The following is a 15,862-nucleotide window of genomic DNA, read 5'->3' on the forward strand; positions in this document are numbered from 1 at the left end:
TCTAGATCCGAACCATTACATGAAAATTCTCCAGATAGTTGATACTTCAGGGAATTTGGTCTTTAGACTTGTCTAAGTTCTGTGGAGAAAGTTCATTTATCCAAGTGCCATGCCTTCCAACTTGTACTTTATTAAACAACATACAGAAAAAGGAACAGCAAGATTTTACTTTGTCTCTGAACTAGACTTTATAGCCTGGCTATTAGTTAATGTTCAGGAGTAGTTTTACCTGAGTGAGGGCAGGAAAGAGGAGAAAGAAGGTTAATGGCCTTGCAGCATACTCCCTCTCATAGATATCAACCACCTATCTGGCCTTTCACTGGGAAGGATATAAGGTTTTACTGGCATACAAAAATTCTCAAGAAACTAGCTGCGGCACAGCAATTATGAATCTTCTAGCTGATTTAAATATGTTTACAACAAAACTTTCACCTACCATTTGCTCTTCCTGAAATCTAATTGAAAAAATAGTATTTCAGATTAAGTGCTCTGAATACAGGTATCCATCCATGCTGTTAGGTTCTCTGGGGCTTAGGAACTTCATGATAAAATTATTATCACCCATGACGGCCACAGATTTTTCAACTAACTTGCACTTTATCAATAACCTCAGTAGAAAGGCCAAAAGTTGAAGCCTAAACTGCTCCCTCACAGCTAAAAGTGATCTCTTTACATAAGAAGTGATACTCTTTGGTGAGATAGTGTGGGGACATTCTGCTACTGTCCATTAGTTACCTCCACTGAAGATAAAAGTAAACTTCTTTCTTTTATCTTACCTGTTGAACATCTCTAGTAAGTCAATTAGCAGCCATTCTTTAGCTAAGAGTTAAAATAGTAAGTCAGTAAATAAATAAGGCATCCGCTATGGTTTTACCTTAAATAATTTAATTGCTTCAGTTTGCAAGGCTTCTGATGGCAATGTTGTAAGAGGGGAAGCAATTCCTTCTTTGCTGTGGCAAAGGGTAGGATGTCTCCAAATCTGAGAAGCTAAACAGATAAAATATGTGGGTTTTGTAATTAATTCAGTACATAAGTACACTCGGTAAATAACTATTAGAAGATTAGTATGCTGAAATAAAACCAAACTTACTGGTATCACCTTCCGTATTTAACAGTTTGCAAATAAGTTGTTCAAACTCAGATCCAACGTTTACACTGGTACTTCCAGCTGCAACTGTCAAATGATAAAGCCACGTGTCCTAAAGTAGAAAAACACACAGCAGCTCACTCTGTGTTGCAACGAGCTGCTTCATCAATATCTTGCTCTCAACTTGAAAGAAACACTGCCATACGCTCCTGTTGAAGCCCAAAGGGGTTGGCCTTTGTTTGAATACACCTGTATTCATTGTCACTTTATGTTACAAGTATTAAGTAATGAGCATTGGACAAGGCTCTCTTCAGAAGTCTTTTACCCTCGGAAATCATGGCTATCTATCAAGGTGTTCTTCCCTCTTCAGAAAGCTAATGTAAGTGCCTTTTTGCTACTGCCAGATCCTGCTAACCTGGGGATAAGGCTAGAAAGCAAAACGAGGTCTACAAGATTACTTGAGAACAGTGAAGCAGTAACAATAAAAATGGTTTTAACCATACCTCTCATTTTCTCTTCCCTTCAGTGGGGCACTACAGTCTTCCCTACTGTTTGTCTTATCAGTGAAAATGGATAACAGTATCCCAAAACTTCTCATGAAGGTCTGCTACAGCTCTGTGTACAACTTAGTGTAATGTGAGCAAAATTCTCCAATTACAGCATATTTGATATTCTGCACCATCTCCTTATGTAGGCAAGCCTGCTTATTTTCATCTGGTTTAAAATTACCTACACTAGCATTGGTTCACAGACAGACTCTCATCAATGTTGATGAAGCAGAACCTTCTCCTTGCTTATTATATCAAACTATAAGACAGATGACTTATAGGTCCCTCTCCTCCTCCTCTTTAAGAAATTCTTGTATCACAGCACCAGACTCATAGACATGTTACTGAAACTCAATTAAAAAATGCTTTTATTACCTTCTCATGTTTGGATCCTATAAGAAGATAAGTGGGTCCTTGGTCTTTAGGGTGGATAACAACAGTGTAATGTGTTGATAATAAACTGCGACCACTAGCCTCGTAATCTTCATCAGAATCACATGATCTATCAACTTCTTCAACCTTTGCCTCAAAAAGCTTGATTTGACCAAGAGGAAACTAAAAGTAAATATCAGAAGTAAGAGAGCAAATATTTCTTTCAGTGCACACTGATTTTATATTCCTTATTCTACAAATAGAAATAAAACCATGAACTACCATCAATACCAATTTATATTTATTGATTCTCAGTCCTGCCAAGGAATGTCAGACAAGCCAGCTGTTGCAGACAGCAGAAGGAGAACGATATGTGCCGAAGTCTGAAAGGGAGATTTTAAAGAATTCTTTTCCAGGTCTGCTTCTGTATCTAGTAAATGCAATAAATGTCTGTTAGGGTGAGAGAAGTAATTCTTCAGAGTTTCCAGACCTGGTTCCAAACAAAAACTCCCTGGGTCAAGCCTAGATCTTTAATTATAATCTTGTTACTTCAGAGGACAGCAGTGCAGTGTTGACATATCTACTTTGTTCATGCTATAAATTCAAAAGGTAAATTTTTTGTGTGGTAGACTTTCTCAGTTGGTTTCATTCTTCAGTCTGATAGATCACTGTACGTGAGTCTTAAGTTGTAGATGTACTTATGATCATTTATCAGGAAATACTTTCTATGAAAAGTAATTTAAAAGGAAATTTTCACAGAAGTTATTCTTTCATAGTCTTTATCAACAGGAACCCACAATGAACACAAATACAGCATGCCACCTTCACAACTGGGTGATAGGACTGACAGTGGAAAACAGTCCTTACCGGCTATTTTATGGAAAGCTCTGTTCCTTCCCACAGCACCACTGCTCTTTCTCTAACTGTTCAGACATCAGGATGTTCAAAAGAGTGTTATTTAATGGTGTAGTGAAGAAGCCTTGGCTACTGTTTCTTTGTTGTTTGTGATGTCAAGCAATGCTTAGTGATTCAGCAGAAAGAGAGGGATGTTTGTTTCCCTTTGGTAAAAGGATAGTGGGGCAGTACAGTAACTAGCATCTTACCTGTGCCACATTCAAGTGTAAACCTGAAGTAAGTTGTCTTGAAATATCAACATCAGTGAAAAGCAGATAAGGCTTCTCAATAATAATGTTTAAAAATTGAAAATACAATACGGGAGAGTATCTGTCAAGTTTGACTTAATCTAGAGTGGGTTTCTTGAATAGTCATTTGATAAAGTGAGCAGTTAATAATATAATCATTTTGAAGAAACATCACATAGTGGTGGCTCTTTATTCCAGTGCTCTCACTAGTAAGGAGTAAAGATGCATGTGGTGATTTGTATTTACTGTGGTGCTTCTGAGGCATTCAACTTTTTGAACAAGATAAGATTCTGAGAATCAAGAGATGCCATTTCAAGACTGATTTATTCACTAAGTTTAACTAAAACACAGTTGGCTGATTTTTTTAATTTGAATGCCATTTTGAAAGGAGGCCACTTAAATGGACTCCATTACTGCACAACTGCAGATTGTGTAATTTGTTTCCACACAGACACATTCAGCTACAGCAAACATGTTTTCACTTAGCAAACTGTTGACATTCAAAATGAATGAGCTTTGGAAAGCTTTTCATACATATTCTGCTTACAAAAGCTAAATTCTTATTCTATTACAAGATAGCAAATTAGTTTCAATTTTGCTTTAAAAGGGCAGCAAAACTTGTTCCAAATGTAAGGGAAATATTCACAAGATGTTTCTTGATGACAAAATACAATGCCTTGGGAGCAAAAGTACAGGTGAAAAGTATGACTAGGAAGTGTCCTTTGTCCTGTCTCTCTACGTAAAGTTGACTGGAAATATTAGGACCAACAATATTCAGAAGTGTGGGTAGAGAACTAAAGGTCAGGCCCAATGTGGAAGAGCCAAGTCTTGCTCTTCCTTAGCTCCTTGTGTCCTACAGGATATGGGATGTTGGGAGGTTAACTTAAAGCTGATTGGATCCCATTTCTTCCTTTTCTTCCTCAAACAGTATTTTCCCCAGGATTTAGAAATAATTTTATCATCCCTTTCTTTTGCACCTCATTGGTTGTAGACAGTGAGCTCCTTTTCTGAAATACTGATGGGGAATGGGAACAGATTCCCCCACAGACACACATCTGCAAAGCAGCAAACTCTGCATCCTGCTAGGCTTTTTTTTTTTTTTTTTCTTTCTTGCAGCACTATGATGATAATTTCTTGAAACTTGCAGTCAATGCCCACTGCAAACATATATTAGAAAGGACCAGCTTCCAGAAGTAAATGATAGCCAGGTCTTTTCTGATGAGTCTCATGCCTGTCAGAAAGGGAGACCTGAACTGCCGGCAAATCAGTGTTCCGCTTTGGCTAGGGAAAAGAAGATGCAGAATATCTATCACGTCCTGTAGGAGAAAAGGACCAATGGGCGTGCCCTGGATTACTGTCTATTAAATAGGAACCTTCCAAGTTGACAATCTGTGAAGTCTAAATGTTTGGTTATCAAGATAAAATGGGCATATACTACCCAGGCCAATTGTACCTTAATAAAGCTGTAACTTACTGTTTAAAGCCTACTTCAGTATGTTATCTTCCATTCACTGAGGAAGCAAGGGACTTACCTTGTCTTCTTGATTACGGAAATAATACAGAATTTTTCCAACTAGGGTACACCAAACACGTTTGGAATATCCATGTTTCACCTGAAATTACAGAACACTAGGAATAAGCACAGCCAGAGAAATACAGACCACGTTTCACCATTTCTCAGCTTTGGTGATGTTGGGAACAAATGCCTTGGTTCAAATTCCTTTCCACCAGACAAATAATTAGTTACTAGACAAATAATTAAAACTGCATAACTATTAAGGGCATAAGAATTAAAGCATTAGATGCTTGTCTAAAGCCTAGTAAACCCAATGTGAGATTTTCATTTGCCTTTCAGGCATAAATTAGTGGAAGTTAAGGAAATGGAAGAAATAAAAGAGAAAAAATCCTTTTATACAATATTCTTATTAGCTTGAAATAATCTGTCCTGGTGAGTAATATAGAAAAAGAGAGTATGCCACTGAAATAAGGTAAGTCGATTAGCTACTGAAACATATGCTGAACTGGGATATCATTGAAGTGCAAATGGAGAACTCAACACTGGAAATCATGAATTAAAAAGACAAAAAAGAAAAAACAAATCAAAACAAACAGCTATTGCCCAAAGTAGATGAGTTGGTAGTCCTTCTGGATTGTCCACATTGTAGAGTACTCGGAAAGCAAATACATGTATGATTTCCTTGTATTTATTTTATTGTAGGGCCATTTTCATCCAGGTATTATTCTTAAGAGATTAGGGGAAGACAAGTGTTCCTACCTTTGTAAGTAATCCTTTCATGGTTGGCTTGATTTCAGGCTGTATGAAAAGTGGGCTGGCTGCCTGTATTTTAAGAACATTCTGTAGTACTTTGATCCATTCTTCTAAGATGTTGGGAGAATCCGCAGTTAGGTAGTATGTTCGTTTTTCTGTGGTCAGCTGTGTAGTAACAGAAGAGTCTTGACCTTTAAGAACATTATACATTTGACCCCACAGTGTGGGGGTTGTAATATATACTACACAATATGGTTTCACAACTTTGGGGGGGTTATTTTCCCCAAAGTACTTTTCATTAATGGAACAGTCTGTGGCGAGGAAGAGCAGACAGAGCCTTTCTAAGGCTTTATCTGAAAAGTTCCAGGACAGCAGAGTTCAGAAAACTCAATTTATCTCCTTTCAGACAAACAACTTCTCTCAACCCTAATGGCTGGCCCCAAGACTACTCTCTTCATTTTTATCTCATATGTGATGATCTGACTTTTGTCGCAATACAAACAAGACTACATGTAGGCCTTTCTATAGTGTCTATAACTGAAATGATCCTTTGGTTTCAGACAAAGGGCACTGATTAATTCCAAGTCCACACTTGGACTTCCAGTGCAATAGGGACTGGAACAAGAGGTGGTTTTTGGGGATGGAGGGAATTAATACCCACTGAAACACAGATGAGAAAAGCAGGCACCTGAATTGTTTGTTTTCCATCACCCCTTTCAATGTGGCTAGATGCATTTAGCTCAATTTGACCTTGAGGTTTTCGAATGACATCACTCTGTATGGAAAGAATGGAAAAAGAATATTTTAAATCTACCAAAAAATACCAATAAATAATTCTAGATCTCATTTAACCATTGGTCTTGATAAACACTTCCTAGTTAGACATTGAGTACTTTCTACACCTCTTGAGGAACTGAGTCGTGAATTACTCTCTAACAGCTCAGACACCAGGAATGCATTTCTTTTCCTTCTAGCAGCCCTAGATTCTCAGTAAAAACAATCTAATATTAAACAGCAAGTAAGTTACATGTACTTACTGGAGATTTGTAATATAGTAATTCGCCTCCTTTAAGCACAAACCACCGTCGTTTCCAGGTCTTTACTTTACCACCCATTTTTAACAGATATCCAGATTTTTCCAAAGGTTCCTGATTATTTAGAAGTTAGATAAAAAGTAGTTAGGTACATACATATACCTATACCCCTCAGAAATATGTATAAATACACACACACATATACAGATATTTTAATTACTTTAAAGCATGCTAAATAATAATTACAGTATTTGATGAGACTTTTAGTCCAACAACAAAGTTTTTACAAGCATCAATTAAGACAAATGCCATGCATGTGGGATAAGTAATTAATATCCTGAAGGAGAGTAAGGGGTTTGCCCAGAACTATACAAAAGAATGAAGAATACGATGATTCCTGTTTTTACTTTCTGGTTATTTATATTAAACAAGGAACAAAATGAATATAATGTAAATATATTTTTTCCCAACTTCAGGGCCTAACCTACACACCATATATAGAGCACTGTAATTCAGAGCTCCACACAGACATACTTTTAGTGTGTACACCTGTAGAACAGAGTTCACAGTTTTGCTTTGTGAAGAAAGCTTAAAATAAATTATTTTCATCACCAGGCAGTCAATCCACTTGCATGTCAAGATGCTAACTACTAGCACAGGCCATTAAAAAACAGACCAGTACCCCATAATGGTTTGGTTTCTTTGACCTGTCCTCACATGTTACTCTACTTATAGTTTCTCTACTGCCTAAAGTTGTTTTCCCTGTATGAGGAAGCTATAGAAACATATTACTGGACACAGATTTCTACTGATGCCTCCAGTGCCTTCAGTGGAATGTCCTATTTGCCTGAATATTCAAATAAGCTGATTTTAGTATTTCATATGCAATCTGATATAAGATCTGGTTCCAGGAAAGGAAAATCTTAAATACTTTGAATTTTCTTCTGGAATTATCTGCCTATTTCCATTCATTATATAGAAAGCTCAGAATTATCCTCCACTTTCCTTCAATCATTATAGTCTTATAAGGCTAACTTATTGTTGGTATATTTTGCAATTTGTACTCATAAGGCAGTCTGTGAGTCAGCAAGACTGAATATAGTTGACTGGGTAGCCACTTTGAACATAAATATATACACAGCACCACAAGTACACTTCTTCACAGAACTTCAGTACTCACATTTTTTCCGTTATCACTAGATGAGGAAGAGGTCTTTGGAAGTTTCTGCTCTGGCTCTGAATAGTCTGTATCTACTGAATATGCATCTGGAGGAATAGCATAGTCACTTTCTGAAGTCACAGAAGACAGAGACACCCCTGAGTTAAAAGAAGAAAGATGTTTCTTTTTATTATTACGTTAGAAACAAATGAGATCAGAATATCCATGCAGAATGAATATCTGAGTAGGATCTGCAGGCAAACACAAGTATCAAGAGAAATCCATCAAGAACCAAGCATTTTTTTAAGTATCAGCGTATCAAACTATTAGCACAGTGCTAATACCTGAATTCCATTTTCTTCATAATTAAACAGAGTTTAAGTCACTTGTGAATGAAACAACAAATAAATGTCTTCTATATATTATCACCTTCTGTTATATTACAACACCTTTTTTAAGGAGGGAGTTAGTGCCATGCATCATACTCATTCTCTAGAAAACAAATACAAGATCTTTAATTAAACTAAGCAACTTTCCCCTTTCTATCATTCACTCTAGTATCTGGATTTCTCAGGCAACTGCTTATTTACTAAGAAGCTGTGCTCAAGATCTGCTATGTGTTGAGGTTGTAGGTGACTGTCTTTATTTAGCGATTAGTATGAGTTTTTATACTGATGATTTCTAAAAATCTGAATTCCAGATTTCAGGATTTATTTTTTTTTAAAGTTTATTAGCTTTAACTCTGAAAAAAATGCACCCTGTTTTCAGTTCTAGTTAATCAGCAATAAAAATTCAAACTTCTCCCTTATTTATTATAGAAATAATTATTTTCAAATGTGTGAGCATGTCTGTAAAGTTTTACTTTCTGACTAGTGTTCTACTCTGACAGCCTATTCCGCAAGATGGAAATGAATATGCCTTGTTTCCTTCGTTTCATTAATGTCCAAACTCATTTGCCAATTTTCTATTAGAAAAAAGCTTTATTGCTTTGGTAAGCCACCTGGGCTTTCAGAGTGGGTTCTTCTCATGGAGGATCCTTAATAACAAATATGCAGCAAGCTAATTATGTGCATAGTGAAATTTGTGACTGCCTAGATTTTTAAACAATGTGATCTCAACAAAGATACATACATGTGTGTTTTGTGGTTAAGAAAGGAGAAGCCCATGGTGAGGCAGGCTGTCCCCCTGCAGCCCATGGAGGCTGATGGTGGAGCAGATATCCACCTGCAGCCCATGGAGGACCCCATGCTGGAGCAGGTGGATGCACCCGAAGGAGGCTGTGACCCTGTGGGAAGCCCGCACTCGAGCAGGTTCCTGGCAGGACCTGTGGCCCCATGGAGAGAGGAGCCCACTTCAGGAGAGTGGACTTGTGACCCCGTGGGGGACCCAGGCTGGAGCAGTCTGGTCCTGAAGGACTGCACTCCGTGGAAGGAACCCACGCTGGAGCAGGGGAAGAGTGTGAGAAGTCGTCCTCCAGAGGAGGAAGGAGCAGTAGAGACAACGTGTGATGAACTGACCACAACCCCCATTCCCCGTCCCCCTGTGCCACTGGGAGGAGGAGGGAGAGAATTCAGGAGTGAAGTTAAGCCTGGAAAGAAGGGTGGAGGGGAGGGGGACGGGTTTTTAAGATTTAGTTTTATTTTCTCATTATCCTACTCTTATTTGAATGGTAATTAAATTAATTTTCCCCAAGTTTAATGTGTTTTGCCCATGATGGTAATCAGTGAGTGACCTCTCCCTGTCCTCACCTTGACCCATGAGCCTTTCATTATATTTTCTCTCCCCTGTCCAGCTGAGGAGGGGAGTGATAGAGCGGCTTGGTGGGCACCTGGCCTTCAGCCAGGGTCAACCCACCACACTGCATGAGATGACACAACTAAATACTCTGTTGAGGGAACTTTTCCACCTGCTTTCTGATCACGTTAAACTGCTACCTTGTTTTATAAACTTGAATATATGTGGGGTTTTTTTCTGATGGCAGTTACCCTTTTCTAGGTCATTTTTACCTGCCTACAATTAAAGGTCAAGGACGTCCTTGGCATGACAGAGTATCAATAGAATGGAGCTTCTTGCTTTAAATGTACAAGTCACTTTGCCCTCATGACAACAACCAGCTACTAGATGAATGCCTTAAAAAGTCACCTATAATAACAGCAATAAAAAGAAAGCCATGTATAACAGTCCTTTCTCCTGCATGAATAATAGAGCTAGGCTTCGATAGCTGACATAACAGTTTAGATATAGGATGTCCATGCTGTTTAAGGAGGAACTGGCTAGTTTTCCAAACTTCCCAGAAATTATTTGTTGTTATGTTTTTTGCCTACCTCGTTTCATAGCCCGAGGACTACCCGGACTACTTTTGCTTCGAGAATCAGACTCAGTAGTCCTTGAGCTGGACCAAGAGCTGTCTTCTTCCTCAGATCCTGACGACTCATCTATAAATGGGCTGTTGCTTATTTGAGTTGCTTTCTGCAGAAATTAACACAACATTCTTTGATACCTTGCATAAAGGGTATCAGTCATTTCTTTCATACTGTGGCAGAGCTCTGCTGGCTTCTTAACATTCAAAGCTGTTCTTACTTGGGTTGTGAGTTTTGGCACACAAATATCAACATGAAACTGAATTCCCTCTGCCCTCTGTATCCTCAACCACCCCCACACTTTAAAACAGAAACCTGAGGTAGTTCAAGGCATGGGTCTTTCCAAATCACAAAAGGCTGCCAGAAAACAAACAATGCTGTTATTAGTTACTGCTGGCTATCCGACTACAAACAGCTTTGGCACCGACACAAAGACATTTCTACACATACGCACACTTAATTATGGCATTGAACGCCATGTGGCTCTGTTTAATAATTAACAAGCCTTTGGAAAAAATCAGCAAGGAACCTAAGAATTGACCTGGGCTGGTAACATTTTATAAGCAGCAATAATTTTTTTTCCAGCTATTTGACATTTCCATTACTTCTGGGGTTCTGTGATCTCTAAACATCATCTTATGACATATTTGGCATGGTAGCATCAAATGTGAACCAGCAAGTTCCTGGATGTGAAGCCTAATGGTATTTAAAAATTTCCTTTAAACAGTAATACAGTTACCCCTTTCAAAGTGGTATAGACAGGAGTGGTCATGTTCTTATATATCAGAGATGTATATAATCCGGATATGGAGTATGACGTTAGTGAAACAGCACCTAAAAAAAGCAACATATTATATAAATGACCTTCCTGATTTACCCCTCAATTAACCAAATTCTAATGTAATTTTTTGTATTGTAGAATCATAGAATGGTTTGGGTTGGAAGGGACCTTAAAGATCATCTCGTTCCAACCCCCCTGCCATGGGCAGGGACACCCTCCGCTAGACCATGCTGCCCAAAGCCCCATCCAACCTGGCCTTGAACACTTCCAGGGAGGGGGCATCCACAGCTTCTCTGGGCAACCTGTTCCAGTGCCTCACCACCCTCATAATGGAGAATTTCTTCCTAATATCTAGTCTAAATCTGCCCTCTTTCAGCGTAAGGCCATTACCACTTGTCCTATCACTCCATGCCCTTGTAAACAGTCCCTCTCCAGCTTTCCTGTGGGCCCCTTCAGGTACTGGAAGGCTGCAATAAGGTGTCCCCAGAGCCTTCTTTTCTCCAGGCTGAACAAGCCCAACTCTCTCAGCCTGTAACTGCTATAACTTCTATAAAAAGCAAACTAACTCCTGAACTGTTTTGGATGTGAGATTTATAGCTTTTTGAAATTTACAGTGGTTTTAAGGAGTATAAATAAATTGCAGTCATAACCGTTAACCCTTTTTAAATTGAAAGTATAATATCTTACCTTGGTACCTGCTATAGAATCTTCAAAGTGAATTGCAAAGAAAACTGGAGTGAACAAAGTACAAATTCAACACAAAGTCAAGAGGCAAGGTAATAGAAGACAATGGAAAGATAACCAGTGATGATCTAGTTTTTAAATAGCAGATAACTAAATCTTCATGAAAGTATCTTAGAGGAACATAGGAACATGGGACATTTGGTCCTTGCTTACAAATCACCATAAGAAGAGAATTCTTGTTTGTGAGACAATGAACAGCTAAACCACTTACTTACTTTTGTTAAGAGATTCCATGGTGAAAGCTTCAGACATCCTTAAACCAGATTTGGCTACAGCATAAATTCTGCTTTCCTATACAAGCAGAATGGATTTGATGGTAGATAATTAAATGCAGATGTAGGTAATTAAAACACAAAAATTACTTTTCTTCTGTTTAGCCTCCCCATAGCCTCCTAGTCTTTGTGTTAGTACAACAATGTGATAAAATGGTTCATAAAATGGTGTTATCAGTAGCAGCTGAAAAATGCATCCTTATTTTAAATGCCATACCCACCATACCCATACACTGTTTCAACCTTTTTTCCACACAGTGCTTGCCCTTATAGATAACTTCTTTTTAAAAATACTGCTATCAGAGGCCAAAGAAGCTATGGCAAGAATATTTTTTAAAGGAAGACTGTATGTTAAGAACAGAGAAATGCCATTATGGAGGCAACTTTTCAACAGTTTTGTGTTAAAAGATCGCAATAAGAAAATCCATAATGAAAAAATAGGCACTAAAATATACACATAGAATAGCTGTTATATTAACATATTCTTCATCTCTGAATCATTAATAAATCTCTGACTGTGGAAGTGCAGAATCAGTGAGTCTAGACACAGTTAATTTTGGATTTTGTGTAAAAAATATTAATATCTATTTTAATTCCCTGATTGATGGCTTTAAAATTTTACTTGCAAATGTGATCAATAACTTCCGTAATCTGTAGTTGTCTTCTGTCAACTTGTCTAGATTGTGAGTAGTACAATTGTTATAGCAAAGGCACTGACACCAGCACTCTTAGGCTCTGTTAGTGTTAAAGAAATAAATGCAGTCGCAAGCTTGTTTGATATACTCACAAGGACATATGTAACTTAGATGTGACATGAAAAAAATTGGTTTTATCTACAAAAATAGTGACTTTGTTTTTCAGCAGCAGAAATGCTGTTCTTCAAATCAAACTCGCTTCTGAGTTTGTCCTCTTAGTTCAAATTAAGGTAACGCCCCGTTTTGTCATCAAAGAGAATCAGAAAGGTAGAAGCAACAAAAACCATAGAAGAGAAGCATGAAAATGAGTTTGTTTCACCAGTAGGAAAAATATCTATGATTACACTTACCCAGGAAGGAAATCGATGTAATGGAGGGGTTGGAGGTTTGTTGTTAGCACCCTTTTTTGTCGTATCACCAGGTTCCTGGGCTTCAGCATTTTGTGCTTCAGTGCAGTCATAGGTAAACACTCCTTCATCACAGCCAATCTCCATTTTCTCTAAAATATCAGTTTCTTCTCCATCCACCAGATCAATGTCTGTTTCCTGAGGTCTCCATGGACGTATCATGCTTATGGCATTTCTATTTCTGCCAAACATTCTGTCAGAACTCAGCTGGGGCTGGCTTAGATGTTTCTTTACTAATGCTGAATTTATACTAAACACATTAGGAGTCCGTAACTTTGGAGGTGGCAAATTTGAGGGAGAATCTGATGGCGTTGTGCATTGAGAACCTGCAGAAGTTGCTAGGATTGGGTATTTGGGTGTCAGAGCAGGGGTTAAAATTGGACTTGGGGTATTTGCCTCACTGGATGAGGATGAATAATCTAGACTCTGAGATTGAAATTTCTTATTCAGTTCATCTGAAGAACTATCTTGGTCTTTCTTTTTACTTGCGAAATCAGAGTTGGACTTTCCACCTGGATTGCTCTGGCCTTTTCTTTGGGCCCCTTGCTGCCAGGAGTATAACTTCTTGTGCTGAGTCCTCTGAACACCAAAACTCTCTTCTTCAAATAGAGAACTACTGTCATCAGATGCTGTCAAACACATTTCACTGCCCATTCTACTGCACCTTGCGTTCTCTTCAGATGTGTGGCTTGAGAGAGTTGATGCACACCTAGATTTCAGTCCTTTATTGTCTCCTGCATCCTCGTCTGAGCTCCAGTCACTCCCGGTAGTGCAGGAGTTCTTTGACATGTCACTGTCTATGTCTTTGGATGAACAGCTCGTTCTCACATTTTTGTTCTGCTCTGATCCAGAGGAACTTTGTAGCAATGACTTCTGACCTTTATTGCTCTCATGTGTAGGACCAGCAAAAGTAGTTTCCAGGATATCCTTCTCTGGAGGAGAAATACAATGAACATGAGAAAATTACTTTAGCAAACTTGACTGCTGAAGGATTTTGTCATCGTATCTGCAAATAGTAAGTAGGTAATAATTTCACATGTGTAAGGACATCGAAGGTGTTTTAATGTTGTACATAAAAAACCTTAAGAAAAATATTATAAATTTTTGAATGCAACTGAAGTTGCAATGATGTTTGCCAAAAAACTGTAACAGACATTACTCAAAGTTCTGGCCAAACTAAAAATGGCAATAAATGTAAAGACGAGCAGAGTGGAGTCATATTTTAAAGTAATCCAGATATGTATGAAAACAAAACAAAACAAAAAAGCAAAAGAAAGGCTTACAAGGGCACATAAACTTAGCTGCTTTATTAAATCTAAGGAAAATTAAAATTTAGTAAAAGCTTGTCAGAAAAGATTTACATTAACAAATCAAGTATTCTGAGCATTTCTACAGTGTTTATATACAGAAATTTCTTCTGCAAGCTATTATTGGCTTCCCAGTGGTGAATGCTTACAATACACAAGAGAGGCTCATGAAAAATGCTTAGGCAAAGACGCTGTATTAAAAATAGCTTTGCTTACGCTGTTCACTTTTACCTGGTTTTGCAAGAGAGGACTATAGCTTGCAGTGTGTCAGTGAGGCCTGCGTGCTTCCCCTGAGTTAAAACAGATGCAAGAACTGGGGCTTTTTTGCACAGACACTTGGGAGGGAAAGTTAATGTTAAATAACTGCATGAAGTTAAAGTGGATTGGATAAGCCAAAGATTTTAATTTAGTCCACATTAAAGTAATGAAGTCACAAAAGTTGAACTGTTTCCATCTAGGCAAGCCTAAGGTTCTATTTCTTATCCTTTCCCTTGAAAACATAATTCTTACTTCAATTCCCTCACCTATAAAAATGGAAATAATAATACATACTCACTTTTATAATGAACTTGATGCCATATAAATATACAAAATATTAAGAGGTTCTACTTCAGTTTCTCATTTTCTACAGACCTCGATTTGCAATTTTAGGCACCATGATTAACTGTGGAGAAAATGCTGAGGTCATAAATAGTACTGTGGGACGCAAACGAAGGACCAGAGCAATAGTCTCCTTCCTGTGCTTTTCATTGCTTAAGGGAAGCAGCAAGTTGCAATGAACTTGCTTATGCTTATAGTAGCACAGCAGCAGGCCAACATGCTGCCATTACCAGACTTCAGGGCTTGTTGGGGAAATTGTATGAATCCTGATCAGGGAGCTTTCTCCTTCTTTGGACAGGAAACAATGGAGCAAAAAGATGCCTGAGAGTCTTCTATTTTTTCTGACCTTGATCATACTAATGAAAGATTACTGAGTTGATCTTGTTGAGTTAGGGCATAAAACTAACACTGGGACAGCAGTGATAGCACAGATAAAATATACAGAAACTGGACTTAGGTGAGACACTACACAGGCATAAAAATGTAAAACAGCCCTCCCCAAAGGGACTGGCAGCCTTAAACTCCTTATGCTACTGTGGAGCAAACCTGGGCCACAAGAAGTTCTCTCCTTTGCAGCCAAAGCACCTGTCAGCCACTGCAAGCTGCCAAACAACGTGTTAGTGGTATTATGGAGACTCTAGTGCTCAACAGGATTTCTTCCTAGTAATAGAAACTAGCATTAAAGAGGGAGAGAGTATGGCTATGTACTTTGAAAACAGCTGACATAGTTTTCTACCTGTGTCAGAATAAAATGGCAGTATTGGTGACTAGGTACCTAGCATGTTTTTGCCTTCAGTGTAGTCTGACTCTTTAGGTGAAGACTTGCTTATTTCTTCAAATTTGGGAGATGGTTGAGGACTTCTTGCTCTGTTTGAAAAGCATCCAAAAGTCAAACTGCTTAGTCGCTGACACTCTCCAGGTTTTTGTGTTGAAGTAGCAGATTTCTTGCCCGTAGCTTCTGAAGAATAGTAATTCAGAAATCTTGTGTTAATGGGATGTAGCAAGGTATGCTACCACTCTCTTTACTCTGCAGTGTAAACGTTTTTTTAAGATAACTAAAATTTAGCAAAAAGATAATAAAAACT

General features: G+C 38.2%; 1 protein-coding gene across 9 annotated transcripts in view; it reads right to left on the reverse strand.

The window, feature by feature from the left end:
• The window catches only part of PLEKHH2 (pleckstrin homology, MyTH4 and FERM domain containing H2), a 58,620-nt gene that overhangs the window by 18,074 nt on the left and 24,684 nt on the right, over positions 1-15,862 (reverse strand). For 8 of the 9 annotated variants that reach the window (XM_054819738.1, XM_054819739.1, XM_054819736.1 and 5 more), the window contains 13 exons: positions 15,553-15,735; positions 12,814-13,802; positions 11,712-11,787; positions 10,711-10,805; positions 9,936-10,080; positions 7,633-7,769; positions 6,456-6,566; positions 6,107-6,193; positions 5,425-5,583; positions 4,682-4,762; positions 2,011-2,190; positions 1,091-1,199; positions 875-987 (listed from right to left, as the gene is read on the reverse strand). In XM_054819738.1, the coding sequence (XP_054675713.1) occupies positions 875-987; positions 1,091-1,199; positions 2,011-2,190; positions 4,682-4,762; positions 5,425-5,583; positions 6,107-6,193; positions 6,456-6,566; positions 7,633-7,769; positions 9,936-10,080; positions 10,711-10,805; positions 11,712-11,787; positions 12,814-13,802; positions 15,553-15,735 (2,465 nt within the window). The remainder of the gene's footprint in view (positions 1-874; positions 988-1,090; positions 1,200-2,010; positions 2,191-4,681; positions 4,763-5,424; positions 5,584-6,106; positions 6,194-6,455; positions 6,567-7,632; positions 7,770-9,935; positions 10,081-10,710; positions 10,806-11,711; positions 11,788-12,813; positions 13,803-15,552; positions 15,736-15,862) is intronic. The other variant, XM_054819737.1, reaches the window with a different exon arrangement.

The sequence above is a fragment of the Grus americana genome, chromosome 3, assembly GCF_028858705.1.
Source record: "Grus americana isolate bGruAme1 chromosome 3, bGruAme1.mat, whole genome shotgun sequence".
Classification (NCBI taxonomy): Eukaryota; Metazoa; Chordata; class Aves; order Gruiformes; family Gruidae; genus Grus; species Grus americana.